The sequence below is a fragment of the Maylandia zebra genome, linkage group LG15 (genome assembly GCF_041146795.1).
Source record: "Maylandia zebra isolate NMK-2024a linkage group LG15, Mzebra_GT3a, whole genome shotgun sequence".
NCBI lineage: Eukaryota > Metazoa > Chordata > Actinopteri > Cichliformes > Cichlidae > Maylandia > Maylandia zebra.
In genome coordinates, this window is record NC_135181.1 from 3666350 (window position 1) to 3693930 (window position 27581).

Here is a 27581-nt window from a genome sequence, read left to right on the forward strand (position 1 = left end):
AAATAACCACCGTGTTACGCCACAGCAAGACACAGTATGTGTAATGCCACAATGGTTTTTGTCACCCTCTGTGCTTGTCTGTCATCAATTAACTATAATGAGAATAGTGGGTTTGGACAGAAAGGCTTGTATATTGCGTTAATACGGCTCGGCTATTATCACTCAGGAAGTTTGTCTCAGCTGGCCACAGCCACCGTCAGGAGCAGCTGAAAGGAGACAGAACCACCTATAAAAGCATATTGGTTTAAACAACCACTCCCTGTCTATTAGCTCAAAATGACATTTAATGAGACCTATTAGCTCTGCTCCAAATCAGCACTGTGGCTACACTAGACTAATGACACCAATAACACACATTCTGCAAACCATGTCATGTGGGGGCACACCAGCAGACACAGGCGCTGCGAGAAACGCACGTGAGCAAACGGATACGCACATCTGCATGTGAGAGCACACACGGGCGCATGTATACACACAGTCGATGAGTCGTCTGTGCGGTGGCAAACCACAGGTTAACCAAGAGCTGTCAAGCGATTAAGCACAATACGAGCCACAAAAACCAAGTTAGCCTCCCGCTAATGACACAGTGGCCAGAGGGACCTGACTAACCACTTACCATACACACACACACACACACACACACACACACACACACACACACACACGCGCACACACACACACACACACACACACACACTGTAAACCTCTGAGGAAAATTATACCACAGATCTTTATACTTGGGCCTCGCTGATTTTCGTCACCGACCACGCAATTAATTAACTAAGGCTCGGGTCCACAGTTCAGAGATGTGTGCCTTACTGAGTCACAGGGGTGGTCCTACTGATATTAGACAAGGGAGCGCTGGGAAAATGACATCCCTCAGGAACACTCATATGGCTACCATAAGGAGCATCAAACAAGTTAACACAAAATCTACTTCCTGAATGAGACACCCACAACCAGGCAAGCAATTATACGGTTAGAAAAAAAGTTAACAGAAGCATAAAGAATATTTGGACATTTGAACTTTTATGTCAGGAACCGGCTGAAATCTTCTGCTATTGTCAACTTATTTTCCAGGAGGAAAACAAACAAACAAAAAATGCCCCACAGTGTTTTCAAAGAGGAGGGCCACAAAGGGCTAGTGTATGTCAACTTTAAGATAGCCTACTGTTCCATCTCTGAGTGCAACCCTCCCTGGTGGGGCCTGGCTATACCACAGGCCTCCTAATTATCCACTCGTTTAACACAAAATAGAGCCGTAATGGCCAACAAAGCCCCCCCATACCCCCTCCCAGCGTCTCAATGAAGCGTTCACAGATAGAATCACAGTTTTGGAGACAGTCACTGCTCTCAGCTTAGAGTCTCTGCGCTGAAAACCTGGAGGAGGGGGAGGCTCTGTGGAGAGGGCACATGTGTGTTTTGCCACCCTCCGACCTCGACTTAATGACCCCTGAGAGGGAGACGTGTTCTGGCTGTAGTTTCTGGGTAAATTACACCACCACTGTAATTCTGACCACTTAGCAGCAAAGGAAAGAAGTTCAGGGGTTATGCATGATGACATAGTCTTTATTGCTTAAATTACTGTCCTGAGACTGAAGTTGGAACATGCAAACTCTAGCTTTATGTTTTTTTACTCAGGCTAAATAGAAGAAAAAACAATGCCTGTGAGAGTGAAGTCTTGTGCCAGTGTACCCTCACCTGATCAGGTCTCTAGCTTAAAGACTCGCTTCTCGTGTGTTCAGGCTTCTGGACACAAATCTAAGACGGCAGCTCTGCTGAGGCCGCACCGAGCTTTTCTAAACAAATTCACTTCCGACTCCCATCTGCTCGCCACCAAATAACAGGACTTGTTTGAAAGTCATCTGGGGGGGTGGGACAGCAGATGCACAGGAAATGCTTTTGATCAAACAAGATGGCTCGAGAGCGAGAACGGATGGTGGAGAAAAGTGGGCGTGAGCGTGAGTACATGTGCGTTTGAGGACAAGCATATGCCTTTGTTTCAGGGCGCATGTTGATGAGCGCTGAATGTCGAGTGTGTGAGGCATTTTTTGGCACCACAGGCAGGTTTCCTACAACGAGAGACTGATGGTGGTACTAATCCTAGTGTCTCCTGGCTCCTCTGTGTCTCTGTGTGTCCTGGTGCCATATGTGACAGGACAGGCGGGGTGAGTTGTTTGCGATGTGATATTGTTCATTGAGACGCCATGAGATGAGAATATGCTTTTTTTTTTTATGAATAGGGAGGAGGGTTGTGGAAACAGCTGCATGCCAGACCAGTTGGCACTGTTGGCTATAGTAAAGTTTTTTTTTCCCTCCTCAGTTGTTTTTATATGGCCCATTAAAATGAGCTGATGCTAGCACTCTGCTACCCCGCGTACCCTCTGAGGAATACGTTGCCTCACATTTTATTTCTCTTCTGTCTCTCAAAGTGTCACATGGGAGGCTAGACTGCTTTGTGAGAAGTCTTTAAGTGATTGCTAATTAACACAATTTAGAACCTTTTCCTGTAAACCTTTTCTTTTTTGTTAATTTCCTCGTTTTATTAGTGTCATCATTTAAGCCGGACGTTCGACTCTGTTTGCTGGCTGGACACATAGCTCAGTTAAAGGGCACTCCACTGAGTTTGCATATCAAGAATAGGTGAAGAACTATGTAAAAGTTGAGAAGTATTTTCCACAGTTAGCTCCCTGATATTATCATCATCACATATATGAGCTAGAATCTGATCCCACATAACACGATGGGATTCTACTTATTCTAATGAAAAAGTAGAATCCCATATTTGAAAGCTTGCAAATTGGCAAATTGAAAGAAGACTTAGGATGCTTCCTTGTGTGTGTGCACTTATTTTCATACTGTACTGCTTGTGCGTGCATTGGTACTCACTCCTGGGCTCACGAGGTCCGTCCACGGTGACCTTTATGGCTCGGTGGTAAGTGGCCACTTGTGGCGGGTTGGTGAATACTGTGATTGTCAGAGTGAAGCTCTTGCCTGTAGTGACATCAAGCAACATCAAATGACAATTGAGACAATGGCTAGTATTCATCTCTACAACATCCCCAAGTCACAAGTGTGGTTGTGATCACATAATAGCCAATACAAACTGGGGAAGAAACGACTTCGAGAGGATTAACAACAGACAACATTGGCTGTTTGAGAGGGTCTATTTAGGTCCTTTGGCAGAGTCTAAATGGAAGACTGACTGCAGGAGCCAGTATCGTGTTATCCAGAATTTCTAATGCTTTGTGAGTGGGCGAGAGGCATTTTAATAGTCACTTCCTTTCTCGATAATCCCCAGCAGTTGCTGCCTTGGGGTTGAGTGTTTGTCTGTGCAAGTGTATGCGTCCCTATGTGCATGGATGAGGAATGCTATGAATCAGAGTCCAACAGCCAAGTCAGCAGGAACAGTAATATCTGAGGTATGCAGACGCAATGAGTAACCATGGCTACACGTTGGAAACAGGAAGCGGGGGTAGCAACTCATCCGAGCCCCTGTCTATTCATCCATACACCTGTGTGTGCCATCCCCTCTTCCATTCTGAGCCCCAGCTAAGTGTAAACATGCTTTTCAAAGATCAGATAGCAGTCAGACAGAGGAGATGCAACAGGCGTCCCTCATACCCGTTTCAAGGTGCATGTGGGTGTTCCCGACCAAGAACCCCAGAGGGTTACTTCAACGATATCAGGTGTGGTATTTGGAAAGATTAGCTCTATGATTGCAATCAATTAATGACTTAAGTGGTTGTGAACAGTTTCAACATAAAAATTGACCACAATTCATGGATAAACTGTAGAAAATAGCAACTAAAAGGAATTTCTAAATAACTGGAACACATAAACTAATGCTAGCTAGGGTTAAGAGTTGAAATTATTAGCTGACAGTAAGGATAAACAAATGATATCACTAGCTCAACACAGTGGATACTAAGGATGCACCGGTACATCACCAAAATACTGGTACGGACCTTTGACTTTGTTGATATATTGTTACATATAAATAAAGTGACACATACTGATGATCTATGATACAGTGGGGCATCTTGTGCATTGTGTTCCTGCTTCACTGCTGTTAAAGCTGCTGTCATCTCTTAATTGTGATCCTGTTCGTGCTTCCTGTCAAGGTAAGGTTGTACGCTATGACGCTATTAATTTTAATGATGTTATCAGCGATATCTGAGACCTCTGAACTAGCCGTCCTGTGCATCTGTGCTATCATCATACAGAGGCACCACGTCAGCCCTGTAACCATCAATCCTTGTGCATCTTTGTTCTCTCTCTCTTATTCTCCCGTGCATGACTTTCAGCTATCTAACATCCTATCAGTTCACTTCGCTTGTACTTATCTGTCATTGCAGGGTATTCATTTCAGACACCTCGTAGTCTGATCTCCCCTGGCTCCTATGTCACTTCCTGTTACTAGATTCTTTGTTACAGCAAAGGGACGCACGCAAGGTCTCTGTGGCAACAGGTCAAACCCAAATGCCTCGTTGTCTCCTCTTAAAACTCTGTCACTCCTCGGCCCTCCTGACTGCTCTGCTTCCTCCCCTTTTTGACAGCTACAACAGAGAAGGAAACCGGGAGGAAAAGTTGCTGGTGGAGCTGCTGACAGCACTTATCACCATCAACTTACGACAGGCGACTTTTTTTCTGTGAGATTTGTACAAAAAATAAAATAGTTACAGAAAGCACGGCGAGTGCAAGAGCACATCAGGAGACCCAAACGTACATGATTTACCGACATGACAGTAAATGATGCAAATAGTCACTTTCGTGATGCCAAACATTTGAAGAATGCCATTGGACTTAATAGGCGCGCTTCTCTGCCTGACAGCGTGAAGATATGCGCAGAGAGTGATCAGCCGTAGAGCTGCAGCACCACCCAACATGTTTATGAGCCTGAACTGAGCTGGGTCATATCAGGTGAAAAGGAAGAAAAAAAAAAAAGCCTGTGAGTTTGATAAGTATTTCTTGTTATCAGATTCTCGCTTTTTAATGTGGCTGACACTGGAGAGCTGCGCATTTCTATCTTTGCACAGTTTGTTTCTCAATCTAAAAATCACAAGTACCAAAAAGCAACTCGTCTGGATTAAAGGATAGAAAAACATATCGAGAAGTATCGTTTCAAGGGAAAGAAAGGGGGGAGCAACACGCTTCACCACTCGGGCTCTGCGAGATGGGTGGTGGGATTTGAGTCTGGAGTCAGAGAGATCATTATGTGGTTGCCACGTAGTGAATGTGGCCACTAATCCACACCACTGAACCTAATAGCTACTACTGTGTTGTAGTGAAAGGAGCACAGAGAAAGTTCCAGGCCTCACCTCTGCCGCTGCGGCCCACAAAACGGAGGTCATTGAAACGTGCTACTTGGTTCTTCATCACACCTGAGGCGTTCCGCAGCTCAGCGGAGTAGTTCTCATCGTTGCCCGCCATTACGGTGACAACGGTCCCATCAGGTATATCTCCCAGGGCTACCACCTGTTAGAAGCACAAAAGTTCTCCTTTCAAAATTTCAATCTGACGTAAGCTACATTATATTCCACTGCTCCTGTGGGGGGAAAGATTTTACTTTAAATATCAGAAGCTGTGGGAAAACAAAAACATTATCGTCTTCTCAGTTTTGACTATTCAAAGCTTGTCTAGACTCATCATTTTACATCCTGCCATCCTCCTACAAATTAGGTTGATAAATGGATTTAATTTTAATGCCTCGAAGCAGCCTGATATCATGATGAATGTCCTCAGTTGAATCATGTAAAATGCAGTCTTTCAAAACAAAAGCGCCAAGGCCTCGTGTTATCATTTAGATTCTTGGATGCAGATGAAAGAGGATAAGTAAGGCCACAGAAGTGGAATAATTACAGAGCTGTAGTTATAAGAACGGTTAAATAACACTTATATTTAAAAAGTGTCACATTTGATTTGGAGCCATGGCTGTAGCTACAAATTTCCACTTGAGAGTGTCTTTGATCTGCCGTTTAAATAATACCTGTCAAGTAATTAACAGAGGCTTTTCTTTGCAATATCATGCAAGCCAAAAACAAAGAGAAAAAAAGGAACAAAAATAGGCCAAATACACAAAAGCATTATTCTTTGGAGCATTAGAAATATATTTTTCTGATTCGGAGTATTAAAAGCTTGAGGAAAATGAAAATGTACAGACTAACTAAATGTAGACAACATGCTGTAATGTTTATTAAATAATTTTCACATTTGATGCAAATTGTCAAAAAGAGAAATATCCAATACAATGAAGTCTTTGTTGCTTATTTCACTGGATGGGAAGTTGCTTTAAAAGGCTTGTATATTGTATTAAACTAATTCACAACATTTTCTGATTCTCGGAAATAAATATTATAATGATTTATTTTAAACGCAAGATGAAAACAATATGCACATGTGGCTCCTTTCTTCCAGACGCTGACTCATTTTCCTACAATTAAAACCGTCAGACTAATGCCCTTAAACTTCAATAATATTATTTTTTTATGCATTTCCTGACTATAATTTATTTTTAATGTCACAGTAATAACTTCCGGATTCTGCATGTTTACATTAATAGCCATTAAGGCTTGGAAACTCAAAGAAAAAGCTTAAGAGATAAAGAGGTAAATAATCGAGTGAGAGAAGGTTTTTAAAAATCTGAACTTCTCGTCATCTAACGTTGTTAAAATGTCTTCAGAGAAAGATGACGCGTTTATTGTTGTTCAAAATCAGCTTTGGGCTTCATTTGGTAGTTTTTTTTCTAGCAGTGAGCCATGATAGCCATCAAAAGTCGCTTTATTCGTTCAGCAGCGCAGCGCTGAGTCGGGACTCACCTTAAAAGCGACGGGTAGAGTCTTGTTGCACCGCCAGTGGGAGGGCAGGACCGAGCAGAGAAAGTTGGGGCTGTCGGTCCTCACTAGCTCGGCCGGGTGGTCCGCGATGATCTCGGCCATACTGCGGTTTTCGTGGGGGCGCAGTCTTGGCACCGCCGCCGCTGCGTCCGGCTGCCCGGCTGGAGAGCTCACATCGTTCATCTTTCCTGGGACCGGCTGGAGGCTACTGGACGGCGGACTGAACCTCCGACTGGCGCTGGGATCTACGGGAATTCGCATCACAACAGCGTGGATTATCAGAAAAGGCACCAAAGGCTCTCCGGCTGCTCTCTTTCTTTCTCTCTCTCACACAGGGAGAAACTCAGGAGCGTGCGCCGCTGCTCGCTGAACCTCAGCGCGCCTGCCAATGGAAAATGGGACTCGAGTGAGCGCACACCGCGTTTCAAAACCCTCTCCACTACAAACTTTAGTGGTCGCCTTCAAACGACATAAAATAGACTTCTCCAGCAAGAAAAACAACCCTTAAAAAAAGTTGATGATGCTTTAAATGACAAGTTCTTTTTTTTCTTTCTTTCTTTTTCAAACTCCTCGGTGGAAGAGTCCATGTGCCATAACGCTGGCGTAGTTGCTCATGTGCGGATATAAATAACATCAAATAAATGTCCGAGCTCGTAATAGGCTATACAATTACAAAAAAAGCACGTCTAAAATGGAACAGCAGACCCAGATGCTCAAAAAACGAAAAGTTTTTTGTCTGTCTCCCTTTAGTGAAAAGTCAAAGCGCAGCTCCAGGTGCGTCATTGAAGTCTTTGTGCCAAACTGAAAGGCTTTCTGAAAGTCCGCAGGCTATGTACACACAAAAAAACCTTTCAAAGTCAAAGGGATAAGCTTTAACAATACTTTACAGGGTTATTTACAATCCCGCGACGCCTGCAAATTCAACATATTTTTCTGTTAAGTCTTCCGGCCGTGCCGCTGATTTTGTGTAGGGTTAAAAAAAAAGGTTTAAAGACGTTTGAAGAGAAAAAAAACTATCGCCGGTGAGATGAAGGAAGCGGAAAAACGAATCCCGGTTTTGTAGCCGTAAATGCGGTTAGTGTTTGGAGGCCGGGGTTTCCCGTGCTCAGGCTTTTTGTGGTTTATATAGCTCGAGCGCCCAGCAATTATTGCGCTGATGCGACTCCAACACGTGGTGTCTGGAGTCAGATGCATTCCCTCCGCCATAATCTATCACGCCTATATAGACTGCCGGACAGATCTCCCTGTAAATGGCCATAACTTCATGAAAGACACGTGGAGCTGCGTTTCACGCCTGTCTCTTACCTACATTTCAAAGTTTGCTCACAGCCTATACCGTACGTACCGACATGTTACCGCTCCCCTGGACCATCAGCGCGCTCCTAACAGCGGAGGTGCTCATTTTCAGTCAGCAACGCGCACATCAGTCCATCAGACCGTGTAGTGTTACCGCCGTGTCCTGACCGTAAACGGCTCACAGACGCGTTCAGAGAGAGCCGAGCCGCGGCGAGAAGCGAGTTACACTCCATAAGGTATAGGAGTGAGTGAGTCACCGGAGAGCGGTGAGTCAGGTAGAGGCGCAGGGGTAGAGTTTCACTCGGTCACAGGGGAGAGCTGTTGTGCAGGTGTACAGGTATTCTACTTTACAGGGGCTTTAATTTATGTTTATCCATCCACGTGGCCGCCCTGTGAACCGACTGCGCGTTTGGGAAAGGCATTTATGGAAAATCCAACTTCAACAGTTTCTGTGCCTCATACAACTTGTTAAATCTATTACACGGTCGTTTTATTACACATAGACCGAAAATAAACGATCTATCTATATAAGCAGCACCAAAATGAGACTCCTTGCGTAATTACGCACAACTTAAAATGTATTTGCATATTTCAAAACGAGATCACATACCGAGTAGTCCATTTGACGCAGCTTTTATTTCCTACTTTGACACACTTATTGTACTTTACTACAACACTACATTATTTAACCCGTTTTCTTATTTAATTGCAGAATGTGTGAGACACAAAAACGCCGAACGGCTGTAAATTTAGCCAACAGTGTATCAAATTGTAAAAACCAGCTCAATGTCAGCCAACAGCAAAACACTGCTTACACATGTATGCATCCTTAAAGATAACCCGGTAATTTACAACAGAGGAACTCTCACAGGAGCCACTTTTCAGCTTTAGAAATGCTGAAACCTTCAGTTGATTTTTCGGCACTTGCGGTTTTTATTTTCGCAGCTGCTGTTTTTTGAAACTCAGAAAATGAATGAAAATAATTCTCAAGAATATTTAACACAACAAAAATAGTAGATCTGCAACTCATGACATAAAAATCATGCATTTTTTAAAAGCCTTATTTTTTTTTAAAAACAAAACAAAAAGTGCTACATACATCCTTACATCATAACAAAACAGAACAAATAAATTAAAATAAATAAAAATCACACTTTAACTTTTATGGCTGACATACTCTTTATGCCTGCTGCACTGAAAACAGTGAGAGGGCCTACTTAGCTTGTCCCTCTTGTGTCTACTGTAGAGGGCATCATTTACCCTCTGTGAGCCTCTATATCTCAGCCGGCACTCATCACCCACCCCACCCTCAGCCCTGATTACCCATCGGTCTCCCAATGAGACTTTTCTGGATGCCACATCACACATCAGCATGTGTACTGCCACTCTGTGTTCCATTTCCATTGCTCCCAAACAGGCTTTTATTGCAGTGAGTCTTTAAGACAAAGAGCTTTGATACTCCAGGCCTGTTTCAAAATAAATGGGACAAGTGGGAGGCACAGCTGTTGGGTTATTTGGATCCAGTCAAAGCCTTTGTAGCTTGTTTTTATGTTGTAAAGTTAGATGCAGTTTTATATACTTTGCTAAAGATTGCAGTGTTGTAAGAGAAATAATGTAATTCACCGTACACTACAGCCCGAGCGCTTGAAATAAGTCAAGTTCTTAAGTTTCACAAGCAAGTATGTGTGCACATATACATGTCTATTAAGTTGTGTGTGAGTGTGAGGATGTGGGAGGAATATATATATATATAATGTCTGAAAGCACTGACACGCATCTGGCACCTCGTCATGTGGACGGAGGAGGGGGGGGCGAGTGATTGAGTTACGCTTCCCTTCTGTGTGCCCCAAACACCAGAAATATGGTTCACATTGTCCAACATTCTCAAAGATCATCTAACAATTCATGGATGGATAAATGTGAATAGTAGTAATTAAATCTGTAATAGTGATAAACATGGACTTGCAGGAACCATGGAGCCGGTTATCCCAACAGAGTTAAGTTTCAGCTCTGATAATATCGCTTTTTTATCGTTGAGTAAATGTAGAGTAATGTGGAAAACACCCTTAATGTTGTAGTGGAATCTAGTTTAGGAAATTTAAAGGAGGGGGGCCAATTTCATGCCATCAGCCAAATCAGCCTTATTACTTTAAATCCTGACTTAAATTTGAAGTGGAACTGTCAATGTGCACGTTCTATGAATAACAGACCCTTTAATGAGAACATTACACAAACTCACCAACTTTTCTAAGTCAAACTAATCATGGCTAAATTTAGATTTGCTGCACTCTGTTATTGTCCCATCAGAGGCAACGTAATTTTCCCGGCCCAACCCCAGGGCCCCAAACAGCCCCCCCCCCCCCCCTCCCTACCTAGCCGTGCTTTAAACTCTGACAAGCTCAGCTCATCAAAGAGTGTTTGTCCCATCTGACTCCGCTTTGCTTCTCCGCTGCACATCCAGCATCTGTCTTCCAGCTCCCTACAGGATACGGTCCACACTCATACAGCGCGAGGGCTTTTTACCGTCTGGCTCTCTGTCATTCAGAGGTATTGGGCAAAATCTGCACAAGTTCAAAACGTTTGATGTTCCAGAGATGTGACGGAAAGATGGCGTTAATGTGCCAGAATAATCCGTTCAATAAAAAAAGAACATACCATGCCTACCAAAATAACATTTTAGGAACCCGACAACTTTTGATTAAATGCGAATGCTGGAAGGTTTCGGGCAGAATTGGCCTTTTAAGGATACTCCGCTGATCCTCCTCAGCATAAACTGATTTCATATGATGTAGTAATGAATCTAGCATAAAGCCGTTTAGCTTTTCAGTGGTTCTGCTGCTTGCCTGGTGCACAGCTGGATCGTCTCTCTCAGCTCTGGTATTATTCATCTACTGTGTTACACTGGCTTGGAGTCACTGCACAGTAGGAGAAGTCACTAACAGTGAGGAACCACAGTATAGCACATCGAGCAGGATGTGCGTTTTATGATTTATGGTAATATTGTATTTCGGCAGCTCAGTTTCAATTATTTGTTTTCAATAAAAATCAAACTTAGCTGACATTCTCTTGACTAATTTTCCTGTCGAGATATCAAGCGAGTAATAAAAGTTTCTGTTCTCGTTCCCACTTGGAATGACAAAGAGTGTGTGAACCGCTAATATGTGCACACATCCACCGCCTATAATGTTGTCAGCAAACGAACTGCGCAAAAGCTTCTCCCGGCGCGTCTGTGACCTTCACATCTCCCTCGCTGTTTGACATTCAAAGGGACGCATTCAGACACGTACTTACGAGGCGCGCGTATCCTCGCTGTGAACAACACCTCATTAAGGAAGATGACAAGACACAGGGCTCAGTGTTTCAGCTAGAAATGTGTGTAAACTTTCCAGTTTAAGCAGGAAACAACCAACTATGAAAATACGCTCACTTTTAGCTTTCTTAGAAAAATAATTTGTAACATTACGGTCATATAGCTTCACTCTTTCGCTTCTTCATAAGCATATACTGTACTCTCATCCAAGAGGAAAAGCACAGCCACTTAAGACTCGGGATTAAGACTCCATTTCACAGTGCTGCATTTTTCAAGACACTTAATTATAGCCTTCTAGAGGAGCGCAGTGACGAGGCCCAGGCTTTTTCAGCTCTAACGGGATGTTTCCATGTTTGGCAGGCCACCAGCCAAATGGCCTGCCAGCAAGCCAATCAGAGAGCCCACCAGGCTCTGCAACAAAGCAGCCAGAGATCCAGCACACGATCCAATCGACCAAACCGACCCGGAGAACAGGCATGTAGCTGCAGAACCAACTAAACTAGTGGGCCGGTTAGTTAGCCAGCAGAGGAGGATGACGACGGACAGAAACTTTGTTCCTTGTGACCTCATCGACACAACCTCAGCGACTCACATCCCAGCGCTGATCCCAGATCATAGCTAAGCCCTTAATGACTGTTTGTGATCGAGGCCGTGACATCACTGTAAACTGTTAGGACGAGGACAGCACGTTCTGTGGTGTGTGAGTGTGTGTTTGTGCGTGTCTCTATGCAACTGCCTTCACAGAGAGCAAACCCAAAATACATTAAACTCTGAGAAAGCCGGACCGGCGACTGCGCCCTCGAAGTCTTACATATGTATACATGCGCTTCGCTGAGGGGTACAGAAAGTTGTCTGATATTTTTGCTCAGTTTTTGAAATGGCACGGAGCAGCGTGGAAAGAGATGGAGACACGGAGGGGGCGGCTGCTCGCTGCTTGTGGCAGGAGGGTAAAGAGGGAGGGAGGGTGGGAGGGGTATAAAGACAATTTCCTCTCTGCTCTTATTGCTCTGACTGTCTGCCGCCTACTGCCTTCACGGAGGTCCCTAATTGAGATCACTTGTACTTAAAAATAGGAACAAAAAAGGAACTTCTGTGGGCTGGAAGATGGAGAGGAGAAAATAAAGCAGCAATATGTGACGAAGGCTGCCATTAAAGAGTCCCAATGATAGATCTGAGTGGGGCGCAGAGCTGAGAACTCTTTCTGCGTCTGCCAGGGAACCTTCAGATGTTGACGTGTCACACACCACCTGCTGTCACTTCGCTTAAACCGTGCATGTGGAAGAGTGTATTTGTAGGTTTTCTGTATGTGCGTGTGTGTGGGTGGGTGTTTGGCTCTTTGATGGGGTAGGGTGACAGTGCCTGTGGCTGAAGCCAAAAACATGCCAAAAAGGGGTACTTCAGTTTTTCCACTTTTACATGCAAGTGTTTGTAGGCATTTCACAGTTTGTCTTTACATTGCTTGCAAAAGAACACTCTCAAAGCCATCAAGCATATCTGGGCAACCCCTCGCCATGCAGCTTGTGTATCATTAGCTATGCTATTATTAGTCTTTCACTTTAATTCAGCCGTTTCACCAATCAAACTCTAGCTGGAGCAGCTTTTCCCAGACTTGGTCCCAGAATGTCCTTAAAGCTGTGCTGGTTTCCCCTTTAAACCGTCTATCACTCAATCAGGTCTGATCCTGCTATTAATCAAACAATGAGCCCCTCTCCTTGGAGACCAGTTTGACAGATTGGCTTGAAGGCAACGCAGCGTATCCAGGAGTGGTACTGGACCACTGCTGGGAACAGGAACCCTGTAAAGAGCGTTTTTCTTGGACCGGGACCTTCTGTAGGTGCTAAAGACAATACAGACACTCGGGCTAGGCCAACATTCCACTTTACACTTTTCCCTTCCTCTGTGTATTTCACTGGTCTACTTCCCCTCTGCAAACTAGCCGGCTAGTATCAAAATATTTATAGTACATCTGCAAGACATGCTGTTCTCATGTATCCAGGCCGTTTAGCCCTGTGTTCATTATGCGAGGTAAAACTAATACCAGATTTACAGGGGGAGATTTCTCTCTGTTCTCCCCGTCCGTGTAGCACGATTGAGGATGATTTATGTGAGGTATGGACGCACAGGCGAGATAGATAGAGTGACTTCATGGCAAGAGGCAAACAGCCTGCAGCCCAGACTAGCACTCGCAGGGGGGGTATTGGCTATCACTTGCCCATTTCCACCCTTTCAGCTGAGTGTAGAGGAAGGTAAGGATGGAAAGGCAGTGGCTGGAAACAGGGGAGGAAAAGGAAGGAGACAGGAGGATGTATGCATGTATGTATATACACAGAGGTGGGGTGGAGGAATGTCCAAGGGAACTGGGTCCAAATTGAGGTACGGGGGTGTAGAAGAGGTCCAGATGGAGGGGGGAAAATTCTGTCATGGATGCTCAATTGCACACAGACATAAACATCTAGCCATAGATCGAGTAAGCCCACGCCTGGATATGTCCCATATACATTTCTTGTTTGGGAGCTTTAGAATTTGTATTAAATATACCGTTTATTTTGCTTGGCTGTCATGGATGGACTTTTAAAGCTCGTGTAGAAAAGCTTAGGACGAAGTTCTGGCATCAATTTGCTTCCTCCTTTTTGGGAGATAATCGACATCAAAACTGTCAGTCAAGTGAATATGTCCAGTGCCGAGACAATAGCCAATCAGATAAAGAGAAAATGAAAACAACAGTAATGGGCAGGCAGCGCGAGCAAGCCACTGCAGTCGGTGTGCGTCGAGAGTGTTTGGATCTCGCTTTTTTTTCCTGATCTCTTCCTGATCGCAGTCCAGCTCGGAGCAGCTCCAAAACACTGAGTCTGAACTCCACAACCTGGAGCAGTACACACCAGTTTAAATTCCAAACCATTCAGATGTCAAAATGGCCCCGGGACGCCTTGGCTTTTGACGTGTAGGATGAGATGTTGCTAAATGACTTAAAGAGTTAAGTTGAATCTGTCACGGCTGATGCAGCTCACTCAGAGATTGGCTTTTGCCTAAAACCTTAGCCTATAATTACACCGAGACTATTAGGCTACTGGTCAGAAATGAGTCACAGAGAGGTGGGGGTGCGGAGAAAAAGAGCCGGGTGGATGGAGTTCACTTTCATAGCTTCCAGCCTGAGATGTCCTTAGACAAAATCAATTCCAGTCATCTTCGGAAAAAAGGGTTCAGCGAAAGAAAGCATCATCAAAGCAAAGGGAAATTTACCAGAAGATAAACGACTATTGTCTGATTATTCGACCTGTGACCCTGTATTTTCCACATACACTCAGAAACGTTGCCTGTTATTCCAGGACGAGGACTTCTCTTCCCCAAGCTGAGACTCTGATGACGCCAGCCTTATAGCGCCTAACTCGAGTCCTAAACAGAGTCTCATCAACTGCTGGGTCCCACAGGGAGCATCAATCACATTGTGAAACACTGTCCTTCAAACACAATCTATTCTGCGGTGTTGCATTATGGCAAAGCTGAGAATGTGAACGTCACACACTTATAAAAAAAATCTCTCTCTGGCAACGGGGCTGCTGGGATGTGGTTTCGAACTGACAATTAAATTGTCCGCTCGGAATACGCTGTCACTCTGGAAACACAAGATTTACGGCGAATAATTTTGAGAGAACTGATCAGCTTAAATATTTGAACCGGATTTTATGGCACCATAGATCACCCTGATACACTCTTGCATCCTCAAGAGGCTTAAAACTGTCCCCAGTAGTTGCAGAACTCATTTACAGGCAATTAAAGAAGCTCCTCTCACTCAGATACGTTTTATGGAAGCCTATCACAAATGAAACCCTGTTTTTGCACTGCTCCTACTAAGAAGGCAAACGTATACATTCACATCGAATATCTACAAAACACAGGGCCTTATCATAAGGCTCCTCAAAGCATACTTCAGGTTACACAAACCAACTTGCAGAAGGAAAGAAAACCTTGGAATCATAAAAGTGATACACAGGGTTAGAAGCTGTAAACATTAAGCCTGTGTTTACATTGCAAGGGATTCTTTTTCATCAGTAATAGCCTCACACTGTGAGCCTGATGATTGGGTAATATTTATTATGAGCCCTTAGGGTGTGCTTCCCTTTCAGCCTCTCTTATGTCTATAAAACCTTTTACCCTTAGCTCAACTGTAGCACAGACAAGCTCCCATTAGAACCTGATTGTATATGGGCTTTAAAGTGTGCTTCTATAATGCCTTTAGTGTGCATAGGTCATGTGCACATGTGCTCATGTGCATGTGTGTGTACCTTATGCGTGCATGTGTGTAGCAGTAAACGGGCTGGCTCGGAGACTCTGGTTAACCAGACTATAATTTGGAGGCCCAGTGAAGACTCCCAGCAGCCTCTCACTGTTTGTTTACCAGAGAGACCAACTCTACTGTTTCTGCTGCATCTGCAGGGTCCTGCAGGAAAAGGGCGTATCTGTCTGGTGGTGTGTGCATAAAAAAAGTGTGGAGGTGTAATTCTGTGCGTAATGAAGAATTCATGTGAAAGTGACAAGAATAGGTCCGTGAACAGGTCGTGTGTGAGCGTTATAAATGCTATGTGAATGATCAGTTTCCTCAAAATTCCCACTGTGCTTATTTTTCAAAGAACCAGGGCCCCGACTAAGCTGAAGAACTTTCAACAACCCTCCCTGTCCTTTCTTCCTCGTGCATCTTAAAGCTACAGTAAATCAATGCAAGAATATACATTCACTACTCCTTCTATTCTGAAATGGCAGCTTTGTCATAAATAAGAAAACAAAAAAAGAGCCAAACTTTGCTAAAAAAGCACCCTTGCATTAAAAAGGGTTTGTCAGCAAAAAATGACTGCTATTTTTGTTTGTGCTGAGGGTAATTCTCCTGAGACTAAACTGCTCGCTTTGTGTCCCATTTGGGCTTTTTTCACCCCCACCAACCCTCCTCCAAAGCAGGAATAAAAAGAAAACAATGCAATTCAAAAGACCAGAGCTCCCAGCCTGTCATTTAGCTGTAACTTTGAATTGTCTTTGCTCCCTGTGTGAGCTGTTTTCTTTCACACGCATGCACACACACACACACACGCTGAGTTGTTGCAGCATCCTAAAATTTCATCATGAGAGAGGAAGAAACACCGAGGAGAGCAACTTTCAAAATATCACTCTAATAAAATATTCCAGCTCCTCTGGGATCCTCCTTTGCTCGTTCAGCATCAGGAGAAGTGAAGTGGAAAAGGCCTGTTATTGGTCTGTTTCCTTTGGGGAAAGACACCAAACGGGCTGAACAGAGCAACAGCTGAAGGAAAACTTTTAACTGCGACAACAAAATGAACTACAGACGACTGTAAGGGAGCAGCTGTCTGGGTGAGTGACAGGATTCGAGCCTGCTCCGGTGAGGATCAGACACCATGTATGTATATAGACTTTGATCAGACGCCGCTGCTTGTCGGAGCGCCGTGATCGGATTGAATGTGTGTAAACTGGAACAGCTCAGGGATCAACGTAAACACAGCAGCTATGTTCTCAAAAAGATGTCACAGGAAAGTCCTTTGAAACAACCTGAAATGTAACGTAGGGGATTTCTGCACTGCTGTTCCAGCAGAAATTGTTCGAAACTTTCCCACCTTTGCTTTTTTTCCACAAGCAAGAGTCACGCAGACTTTAGAAAGTCTGAGAAACTATAAGACAGAAAACCTGAGTAGTTCCACTTTATCATTTTTAGCATTTATGAGACAAAGATTAAAATGTAATAAGTGATCATACACTTATGATATATGATTATGAGATCTTGCACTTAGTAATAAATATCATTAGACAGAGACTTGGATCTGAGACTTAATTTATTTCTCTTATCTCTTACTTCTAAATACAACTTACAAACTCTGTGAATTGCTGAATGCCCAGCTGAAATGTAGTAATTATACATGATTTTGGTTTGGACCTTTAAATCATTTAATTATTTATAAATCAAATATATACACACCGCGTACTTCTACACAGGTCATCGCTGTTCCAAGGGGAAAACTGGTAATTGTGGAAAAAAAAAAAGTAACTTTTTGTCACTTGTAACCAGAACAAAAATTAAACAATTTGCAATCTCGATCTCATGCACAAAACAAGCGACGCCAGTGAGTTTCTAGCAACAGCCACCTGGTAACATCGATTTCGAACGCCACGCTCGCTGCTCCTTGTGCAAGTTCGTGTACTGATGTAACTAAACGCTGTGGAAACTCTTTGAAAACTGGTTCGTTTAACGGAGGTGGAACCCGTGGGTTTTAACTTGGTAATCAGCATATATTAGCAGAATGCGGAAAAAAAATATTGGCAAAATTCAGTATTGTAACGTCTTAATCAGGCATTAAACTGACTTTAAATGTAAATGTATTTATAAAAACTTTAATCCAATTGGAGCTTTTTGGTTTAAAAGCAGGTGTATATATATTTTGGCTTCATTTGTTCTAGTCAGTTGAGGACACTCTCGCGAGCGCCCTCTAACTACGGTCAGTTTCTGCATAATGGCGCTGACGCTCCATGAGTACTGAAAGCAGTCGGTTGCGATGCGGCGACCAAAGAATCGAACGTGAAGCGACTTTGGGCGAAAAACCCCCCACAGGTGCTGGAAGGTGGGCAGGACCCAAGCTAAACTTTTCTCAACTTCCAGGTGACTACCAGTAAAAGTGAAGAATACCATTGAATAACATATACATATACATTAAACGGTCACCTAGGCAACTGCCGCCTGCAATGTCCACGAGCGACCAGTCATCAGTTTCAAAGCGATGTGTGACGAGCAAATAGCTTCCAACGTGCACGCAGATTAACAGGAAGTGAACAGGTACTTCATAGGTTGCCTTAGGCGTAAGTATATTATCTATACTACACTCCTAATAAATCCTAGCAGTGGGGGTGGGGGAGCTGAGGAGTATTTTTTTTCCTCTCTTTCTCTCTGGAGGCCACTTTACAAATGAGAGCTACCTTTTTCTAGCTTCCCTCGTCTCCCCCCAGAGACTTGTCAATATCAGCTACACACACTACTCGAAGTTCAAAGGCTTGCAGCCCACTGCACACACCTACACACACTCTCCGGGCCTCCTTTTGTGTCTCGGGGGGATATTTAATTTCAGTGTCTCTGCACACATCTGAATAAGTCTACATGCCAGCTTGTGTGTGCCACAGGTGGTACGGTGCTGGTGACTCTGATTACTGTGGTGACCAAAGCATCGCCGCCCATCACGTTTGTCATCAACCTTTTCCTGAAAGCGTGGGTGGGAGGGGAAGGATAAAGGGACGACTTAAGGAGAAGCAGAAGGAGGAAGGGATGAAGGGAGGCGAGGAAGGTAAATGAGGGTAAATAGCCGCCCCCACAGTGCCATATGGGAGGTGGTTTGTACGAGTCAATTTTGTACTTGCCTCTTGAGTGCAAACTGATCCTTCCTTTTGTATCATATCCCAGTCTCACTTACTCTTTTTCTTCCTCCGAATGTCTTCTTCTTTCTCTCTAATTTTCTCACTTTTTACTCCCTTCTGAAACGTGAAAGAGTAAACATTTGACCCTTCTCTTCCACGCACAGGCACCGAGAGTTGTCAGGCCACCTTAAAAGCCTCGCGTGGGCGTCGCTGAGTGGGTGGGCTCTCTGATTTTCAGGTGTATTTGATCTGTTGTATTCACACCTCAGCACTGGCAGAGGGGGCCCACTGTGTGGGCACGTAATTTGAGCAAATTAGGAGATGGGGCCTGTGCACTATTAATGACACCCTTATACCCTCCAATGCACGTCCGTCTATTGTTCCCTCCTCTGCACACCTTTCTTTTCTTCCGCTCCAAGTCCCCCGGTCCCATCTGCGCCTCCAGCTCAACGCCCACCCTCAGTCCCTCTAAAGTCCCACTGTGTGGAATGCACACACACGGTGCACATGGGGGCGGCAGAAGGGGGGGATTGGTTCCAGGTGCCAGTTTGAGCGAGAGCATTAATCAAGCAGACAGATCCTCCTGTCACACACACACCTTTAATGTGCACGCACAATAGAAACTACAAAACCCACCTGCCATTATTCAGCGACTTTGCTACATGCCAAACGTCTGTTTAAGTTACCAAATTTGTCCCTAAATGTTTTTTATAAGAGTGCTATGCGATAAAAGGAAAATACTTGAGAGAAAGTCAGCGCTGATACTGATGTCTGGACACGTTGTAACAAGGTGCTCCACTGATGTCAGCTCAGCCCTCTTTGATGCTCCTTTGCTCATCTTCTTCACCTTCTCCTCAAAAACTGAGCACAATCCCGACTGTCTGTGTTGACACTCCTACGCGTTAGAGGTTACACCAACTAAATAATCAGAATTGCTTCAGTGCATTAGTGCTGGAAAGTAAGGTTATATATTTAGGAGTCTGGCCTGAGTCGGAGGGGATACCGCATTCCTTTAAGATTAAACTAACAAGCCAAAAAACCTGCCCTTTTCTCCGGCACGGGGAAGAACAGGTAAGGCCTTGTGTAGATGCTGTGGCCACGCTCTCACTCACATCGTTACACGCTGAACCCAAACATCCAGGAGGCTCAACACTCCATATTTCCCCGTTATAGAAACACGGGAGTGTGGAAGCAAGGCCGCCTCGGCCTATTTGAAAGGGGGGCAACGGGGGAAACGCTGCTATTCAAGCCTTTCCTGTGGTTTGCCATATCAGCTCCGCTTTAAGTCATCTTCTGACTTAAACAACTAAAATAAAACATAAATGCCAAGAAGAAAAAAAATGGAGGATGTGAAAAGAAAGAGCAGACTGCTTTATAATACTGGTGTTATGTTTCATTAGGGTGAAGCCGTTCCAAGATAGACCAAATTTTCAAAGTGTTAGGTAGTTACTTCCTCTCTGAGGGCTTATATCGGATAACGGTAATTCACCCAGCTTGATGCTATTGAAATGGATGAGTGGCTGCAGGATCTTGTTAAGTGTGAAAATAGCACAGCGACGCTTTAAAAGCTTCACTGGTTAACGCAATGGCATTAAGCTACCCGGTAATTATGGTGCATTTAAAAATCATAGCTATGTGCAGAATGAGTTTGCAACGCTATCCAAAAATACGCACCAATTTGGCTCTCATCTCGCCAAAACACCAACGGGATATTGAACATTTGCACTGATTTATAGCAAGCGAGGCGTTAGCACTTTTTTTAAGCAAGTGTTCAAATGTTTATTGGCCCTTTAAGGAGATTGTTTTTGAGTCTAATGTCAATGCTTTGAATAGGCAGAACCCTACGATAAGCACTCAGCTGGCAGGTTACCTTATCATAATAGTGTAATTAGCCCCAGAGCGACTGAATATTAGGACAGAACAAGAGATAATATACAGTGCACTGTGAGTATTTACACTGAGTTCTACATTTGTTGTTGCAGTCTGCATATTACAGAGATGAGAGTAATCTCCCTCATTTCACTGCTTTATTTTGAAAGTAGTGAAGCAGACATTGTACCACATCGAGACCACAAAGCACAGCGATTCACAGCAAAGACACCGCATTTATAATTTCAGAAAGCAGCAGAGGCTTTCTCAACGTTCGTTCCCCTTTAGTAAAGTATATCAACCCTTTATTATTTTTTAAAATGACAGAAAACTCTCCACAACTTTCACATCACACTCGATTTTCAGACCGTAAAAATCACAGCTTACGTTATTCCCACGACGCTTTCATTTAGACTTTAATAACAGCCTAAAGTCTATTTTTGGGCACAATCAGCCTCACATTCACAGTACATTTGAGAGAATTACACACCAATTAATCTATCTTTGATTAAACCCCGATCACATTAACACTCCCTGATTACCCCGAGGAATCATGTAGGCTAATGTAAACCATCAGCACTAATAAGTTCTAATAGCTGGCGCAGCTCGCAAACACAAACAGCGCTATTTTACTCCATCAATATGACCCTGCTGGGATTAAATAGCATGTTTGCCTCAGAGGTACAATTAAGCGATGCTAAATAGAGTTCCTTTGAGCCTGGAGTTAAGGGAAGAGTCTCCGCTGCACAGTAGCAGCCAGTGAAGCCCTCACATCGTCCTCCCCCCACTCCCCCGACCCATCCCCCGGCATTTTCAAATTACCTATTGATGAGTGGGCTTCACGTCTCTCCACGGGTGGATGAGGGGGTGGGAGGGGTGAGGCGAACGGGTGGGAGGTGGTGGTGGTGGTGCGGTGGGATGTCTGGTTCACTTTTAAGACGTCTCCAAGAAGCAGGCCTGTGGTTAGATCTAAGGCAACACTTATGCAACAGAAGCTCCCTTTCTCAAATACATATATACGGTTTCCCTGCAAATTATCCGAGATTTTCTTCGGGGGGGAAAGTTTTCCGCCTGGAGTTTTCAGATATTTACCCACATCGTCCCCGCTTTCTTTCTTTTGATGTTGTTGATTCGGGTCCGTCTGTGTGTAAGCACTCCTTTCCCCCCCCCCCCTCTCGACTGCGACTGCACGGCTTTGCCGAACGATAATTGCTCCCATGACTTAATTGTCTATATGTAATTAAGTTTGTAATAGAGAAAAGAGGCACTTAAATGTTCCCCGGAGAGGCACGGTGGCTGAGTGGGTGCCACACATGTTGAAGATTATTCTGCCCTCTCCATCTGATCTGCCAGTATGAGGAGTTATAAAAAAAATGTATTCAAAGCAATTAAATTAAAATTGCCTCATGTAAATGCCAAGACAAATTTTAATGAGCCCCCTCTACTTTAATTTGGAATATTTGCCCGTTCCCTCAAGTCAGCTCAATTTATCGCTGCACGGGAATGTAGGCTCGACTCTAAATTAAAAATGTCCTTAATGAACACAAATATACAGACGGATGGAGTAATGTGGCTTTCTAACTACAAAAACAGTATTTTGTGCTCTCGGCAAACCGGCTGACGCTGGGCAAAATGATCCAGGAGAAACACGGGAGCGGGGGGACTTGAAGAAAATATGTAAAATCAACAAAAGTCAACGCTCCAGCTCTCTTTATATCCACTTCATGCATTTTAAGTTCACAGGAACTGATAAGGATGCTTACAGATGTAAATATTTATGCCACAAAATCCACGTTTTACGTTCTTATGCAAGTCAAATGAGTTCAACGTTACTTTTTCCCCTTCCTTTTTTTGTTTGGCTAAAGCAAAAAAATATCCAGGGTGCCATTCCTAATTTTTTGCCAGTTCAGATGCAGCACAGTACACTACATTTATTTATTCAGAATTATAAATACAACAGAAAGAACTGGTGGTCTTGCAAAATCACACCGTGCCGTCAGGGGGGCTTTTTGTGGTTGCACTGACAGATTTACTACCCAGATGTTCATAAACAGGGGCAAAGTCAATGAGGCGTGGCACGGCATCAATCAGCAAACCTTGATGTCTGAGAACTGATCAGGGATTATCATCCTTATGGGGTGTCTTCTCTACCTGAGCATCTGCACACATCTGCTCTTCTCTCTTCACCGTCTGCCTCTCCCACGGCGTGCTTTCAATTTCCTGCACTGCTGCTCCTCTCCTCTCCTTCTCCTGCGCTCCGACCCCCTCCACCGCCCTCCCCCCCCGAGACACGGCGAAAGGTCAGGAGGTTAACATGGTAATAGGTGGTGGTGATTGGTAGAAGACGCTCACTCTCTCCCAGCTTTCAGAGTGTATTAGGAGCCACCCTGCTTCTGTGCGGAGCAGGAGCCCAGAAGAACAGCTGTGTCTGACCACCGAGCGACTTCTTAAAAACATCTTTTAAACATTTGATTTGGACAAGACGAGCGGGAGGCTATGGACCGGAGCGGGAGGCAGGAGGGCGGCGGGTTGGGGGGGGGGGAGAGAGGAGGAGGTCGTCTATTAAGCTGAGCCTGTCTATTTCTTGTGTCGCAAGGGAAGGAAAATGTTTGTTTAAATTTGAAAATTCATCTTGTAAACCATTTATTTTGCTGATTGAATTAGACTGTGTAAAGAACCTGTCACAGTACAATAGAGCAAACCCAAAACACAGGCTGCAGCCTGGAGAACGCAAGCTGGCCTTCACAGGTAGTTGAAAATCATTAGGTTGTCACTGCTACCGTTCACAGGTTTTTGGATTTGTTTTGCTTCTACTTCCATATAGATCCACTTCAGGAAGGAGGCACAATCTTGTATTTATTTGGAAGATATGATATTAAGAATATATATTATTAGATATTAGATCATCACATTAAGAATAACGTAATTATTTCTTTGGTTGTAAAAGTGCAAATTAAGAGCTTCTTACACACACGAAAGACATTTCATCTTTTTATCTGTTTGTGTAGAAGTGAATAAAGTCAAACACAATCACTGTGATACGTTTACATTAATCATTATAGACTTAAGCACCGAATTCATAGAAAGGAAGTCAGCATGGATCAACTTCGTGTTCAATCTGGATTTATGTCTGTCGAGTAAATGCTCCCTGGAGCCTGCAGAAATCGACACCGATTAATTAACGACAGCAGCGCAACTAAACAATTTCAGGAAGCGATTACAGATCTTTCTTGGCAAACTAATCAATACTTCTTCTCTATGCGCAAGCACAGGCGCCCAACACACACAGCCCAGTAATCCCCCCACATCTTGTTCCAATGCCCCACTGTAAACTCCCTTGTGCAGCGTCTGTTTACGTCTGTCAAAAATATCACCCGTGCCTTTGTTTTTGGTTCCGCAATGGCATCGCTTTGTAAATCTAAGGGTATGTTGCACAAACATATCATCTCCCTCTTTGGAAAATATTTATAAACATCACATAGAATAAATACTGGAATCTCTATGGGCAGATTTTCTTTTCTTGTTTTTTTTTTGGGTGCACAAAGAAAAAAGAGAAAAAGCCTTGATGATAGTTGGGTGTTTTGTCCGCCACAAAAGCTTGGACCTTGACAGCGGGGTCCTCCATGACCTCAGCTGATCCCCTCCACTCGTCTGGACCCAAAACATCAGACCAGTTCCAACATCTTCGCCCGCTTTCCTCGAACCCCATTAATTCCACCACCCAAGCCTCACCACCTGACCCCAAGTCCTTCCTGTGACCCGAGCCCCCCAACCCAATCCAGACACAACAGGGAGCAGGAAAGTGGTACTCACCCCAGAAGAAGTTTTGCTGACATGGTGTCACTGTGCTGAAAAGGCTGTTAGATGCCATAGCTGCCTCTGGTTGCAGCAAGCCCCACTTTTGTTCTTCTGTGGTTTCCTTGACCCTTGACACGTCCTAAACCAAGAGCACGCAGCATGTCATGAAGAAAAAAAAATGGAAAAGCCATCCACAAGACATGCTTTTACGTATCAACTATTTGGATGACCACAAGTAACAACCAGGTCTGGTTTTATAGAGGAAAAAAAAATTGCAGAGACAAATATCGCCTTTGCGGATAGATCAGATGGTGTCGGACTTGCTTGCTTGGCGAGTGTGGTTGGAACGTACTTACTCGCTTAGCGCCGTCCTTGTGACTGGTGCTGGCCCGCGACGATTAACCATTTACACTCCAGGTTGCCCTCAAACACCAACCCCGAGCCGCACGTCTGTGGTTCTGTGGTTGTTTGGGAGGCGAGCAGAGCCCTCACACAACCCAAAAGGCACCAGCTTTAAAACTCGTCTCTTTCCTGCCCTCCATGTGCCGTCACTGGAGAGCCTGGGTCACATGCCCTCTGACGTCATCACGGCACAGCAGTTGAGTTGGGACAGCCTACCGTTGTGGCTTTCTTCCCTCTCCTCTCCTTGGACTTTTTTTTCCTCTACTCTCTGGCTCCCCTCCTCTCTTGCGCGTGGTTCGGCAGCATTTCCAGGTTCTCTGGGGATCGGGGTCTGACGCTCCCATGAGTCAGGAGGCTTCAGTGGGGGCAGCTTGTTCAACCGCCCATGCCTCCTCAGCATATGGGGAGCAGTGCTCTCTCTTGGGTTGGTCTCCCTTCACTCTTTCATCCCCCTCCCTCCTCACTCTCTCTCCTCAAACTCTCTCTCTCCCTGACACTGCTGCTCCTTCCCTCAACTCCTTTAGCAGGCTGCCGTGCTGCTCCTGTCTGCCTCTGAGCAGGGAGAGCTCAGCTTGGTAAGATTTGAGGGTGTGAGTGAGGAGTGAATGGCTGGCTGGCTGGTGGTGGTGTGAGACTGGGTGTGTACGCGCGTGTGTTTGTCTGCAACAGAAAGAATTGGGGAAGAGAGGAAAAAGCTGGACGAGCGCATGTGTGTGAAGGGAAAGCGGAGGTGGTGTGACGCTCTGCTTATTTACTGAGGAGCGTTTCTGAAGAGTCGTCTCGGTGCAGCCTGAATTTGTTCTTTCTCACTCCTTGCACGTTGCTGTGTCACAAACAGTAGTTATGTCACCGCGTTATTACCGTAATAGCCGTGTTTGTGCATGTATGCATCCAAGCTTATACTGAGCTTTCATTGGCTCTCACTGAAGCAGCAGTCAGGGGGGCGATTCCCGTAAGAGGCCATAGATCATGGCCACCTGTCTTTTCTGTAAAAGAGATGTCTTCTAACAGGAGACACACACATACTATCACCCTGCCAAGAACGGCCTGCCAACCTGTAGCGCAGAGCAGGCAGGTCTCGACAATTAACAGTGAATCATCACACGCTCCCCACACACACACACACACACACACACACCGATTCCCACACCCTCGCACATCTCAGCACGGTTTGTCTTTTGATCCCTGATCACAGGTGTTTGTTACAACACATCACAAAAACGCAGACGGGGTGTTAGAGGAGAAGCAGAGGAATGTGTGGAATGAAGCTGGCAGTTCAGTCAGGTTGAAAGTGTTAACAGTATCTTAATCATTCTTTCATTTGCCAGCAGGCATGTGTGACTAAGCAGCAAAGAGTCGAGCAGCTCCTCAGCCTTTTGTCTTTCTGTCTTAGGAGTTGTTTTTGCCAGTTGAAACGTTCTCCCTTTAATTAGCCGTTAGAATAAACCTATCAAATGCTTATAATTTATGAGATGATAGCCATTCATGTAGGTAATTTTGCTTTTATGTGACAGTTTCTTTTAATATTCTACCTAGGCATTGTTACCTGTGCCAATACACACTGGAGAACAGTCAACTTTTATTTATGTGGCTCACCACATTCATTCATTAAACCTACAAAGAAACAAAAAGAAGCAATAAACATATTAAGAGATACTACGTCCAGCTACTATGGAAAATACTCTTGTTGTGAGTGAAGATTATTGGGGGTGTTTCTTAATAGAAATGATACAAAGAAGCTCCAATGATCCAATGACACTGGGTTCTGTGGGTTGTTCATGCTACTTGTGATTTAAGAAAAATAATATATAATTCAGGCCCTGCTAATAATGTATGTGTCGATTGTAATGTATCCATACTGCTCCTGGTTTGGCAGGAGAAAATCACTCTCTATACACACAGATACACATTTTAGAAACAAATTAGAATAAGTGTTTTTTTTATTTAACAGTCTGCTTTTAAATACTATATTAAAAATAGACAGCACATTAAAATTTGGGTGTTTTTAAAAAAACATATAAAATAGCATTTAAATATCATGCTTAAGCAACAGTCATGAAAAATTTAGATCAAAGCCAAAGTCCACAATAAACAAATGTATCACTGTATCTCAAAAAAAGACCTAAACACACAGTCAACAAATCAATTAACACTACTGTGTAAAAACTAAGCATACTGTCATATTCTAGCAATTGAGTCTGAGCCCTTTTTGTTTCAAATACTACTACTAATATGTCAAACATAAATTATAACACCACTCCCCCTCCCCGAGAGGCACAACAGCATTTCCACAAGTCTTTGCCACCGACCTTATTTTCGTACAGCGAAACATTTTCCTTGGCGCGGTGCTTTGTAAATATTTGCTGTCTAAAACAAGAACATGCCTCTTGAGTTGCAGCGCATGTTACAGTATCCTTAGGGAAGGGCCATTCAGATCCTGCAAACACACCGACTATCACAGACAGTACCTGTTTCCGTGGCGAGATTTAATCGATCGTGTCATCCGTGCAGTTTACATTCACTCGAAATAGAAAATATTTAAAACCCCCAGAAGCAGCCTTCTGCAGTTGTTAGACGTTCTAAGTTTCAGATCACAGCAGTGCAGCAGGAAAGACAGACGCTTGCAGATCTGGATCAGTTTAGTGCTCGATACTTTAAGTATTTCAAGA

At 44.1% G+C, this 27581-nt stretch overlaps 1 protein-coding gene across 5 annotated transcripts in view; it reads right to left on the reverse strand.

Annotated features, from left to right (window-relative positions):
- The window catches only part of runx2b (RUNX family transcription factor 2b), a 40621-nt gene extending 15081 nt beyond the window's left edge, over nt 1-25540 (reverse strand). Inside the window, exons 1-5 of one of the 5 annotated variants that reach the window (XM_004542194.6) lie at nt 24867-25540; nt 24526-24649; nt 6819-7081; nt 5322-5478; nt 2890-2994 (exon numbers count right to left, since the gene is read on the reverse strand). In XM_004542194.6, the coding sequence (XP_004542251.1) occupies nt 2890-2994; nt 5322-5478; nt 6819-7081; nt 24526-24583 (583 nt within the window). In that variant the 5' untranslated portion in view covers nt 24584-24649; nt 24867-25540. Of the gene's footprint in view, nt 1-2889; nt 2995-5321; nt 5479-6818; nt 7082-8181; nt 8453-24525; nt 24650-24862 lie in introns of those variants that run through there. The other 4 variants (XM_012916255.5, XM_004542191.6, XM_004542192.6 and 1 more) reach the window with 4 other exon arrangements.
- Between the last annotated feature and the right edge of the window lie 2041 nt (nt 25541-27581).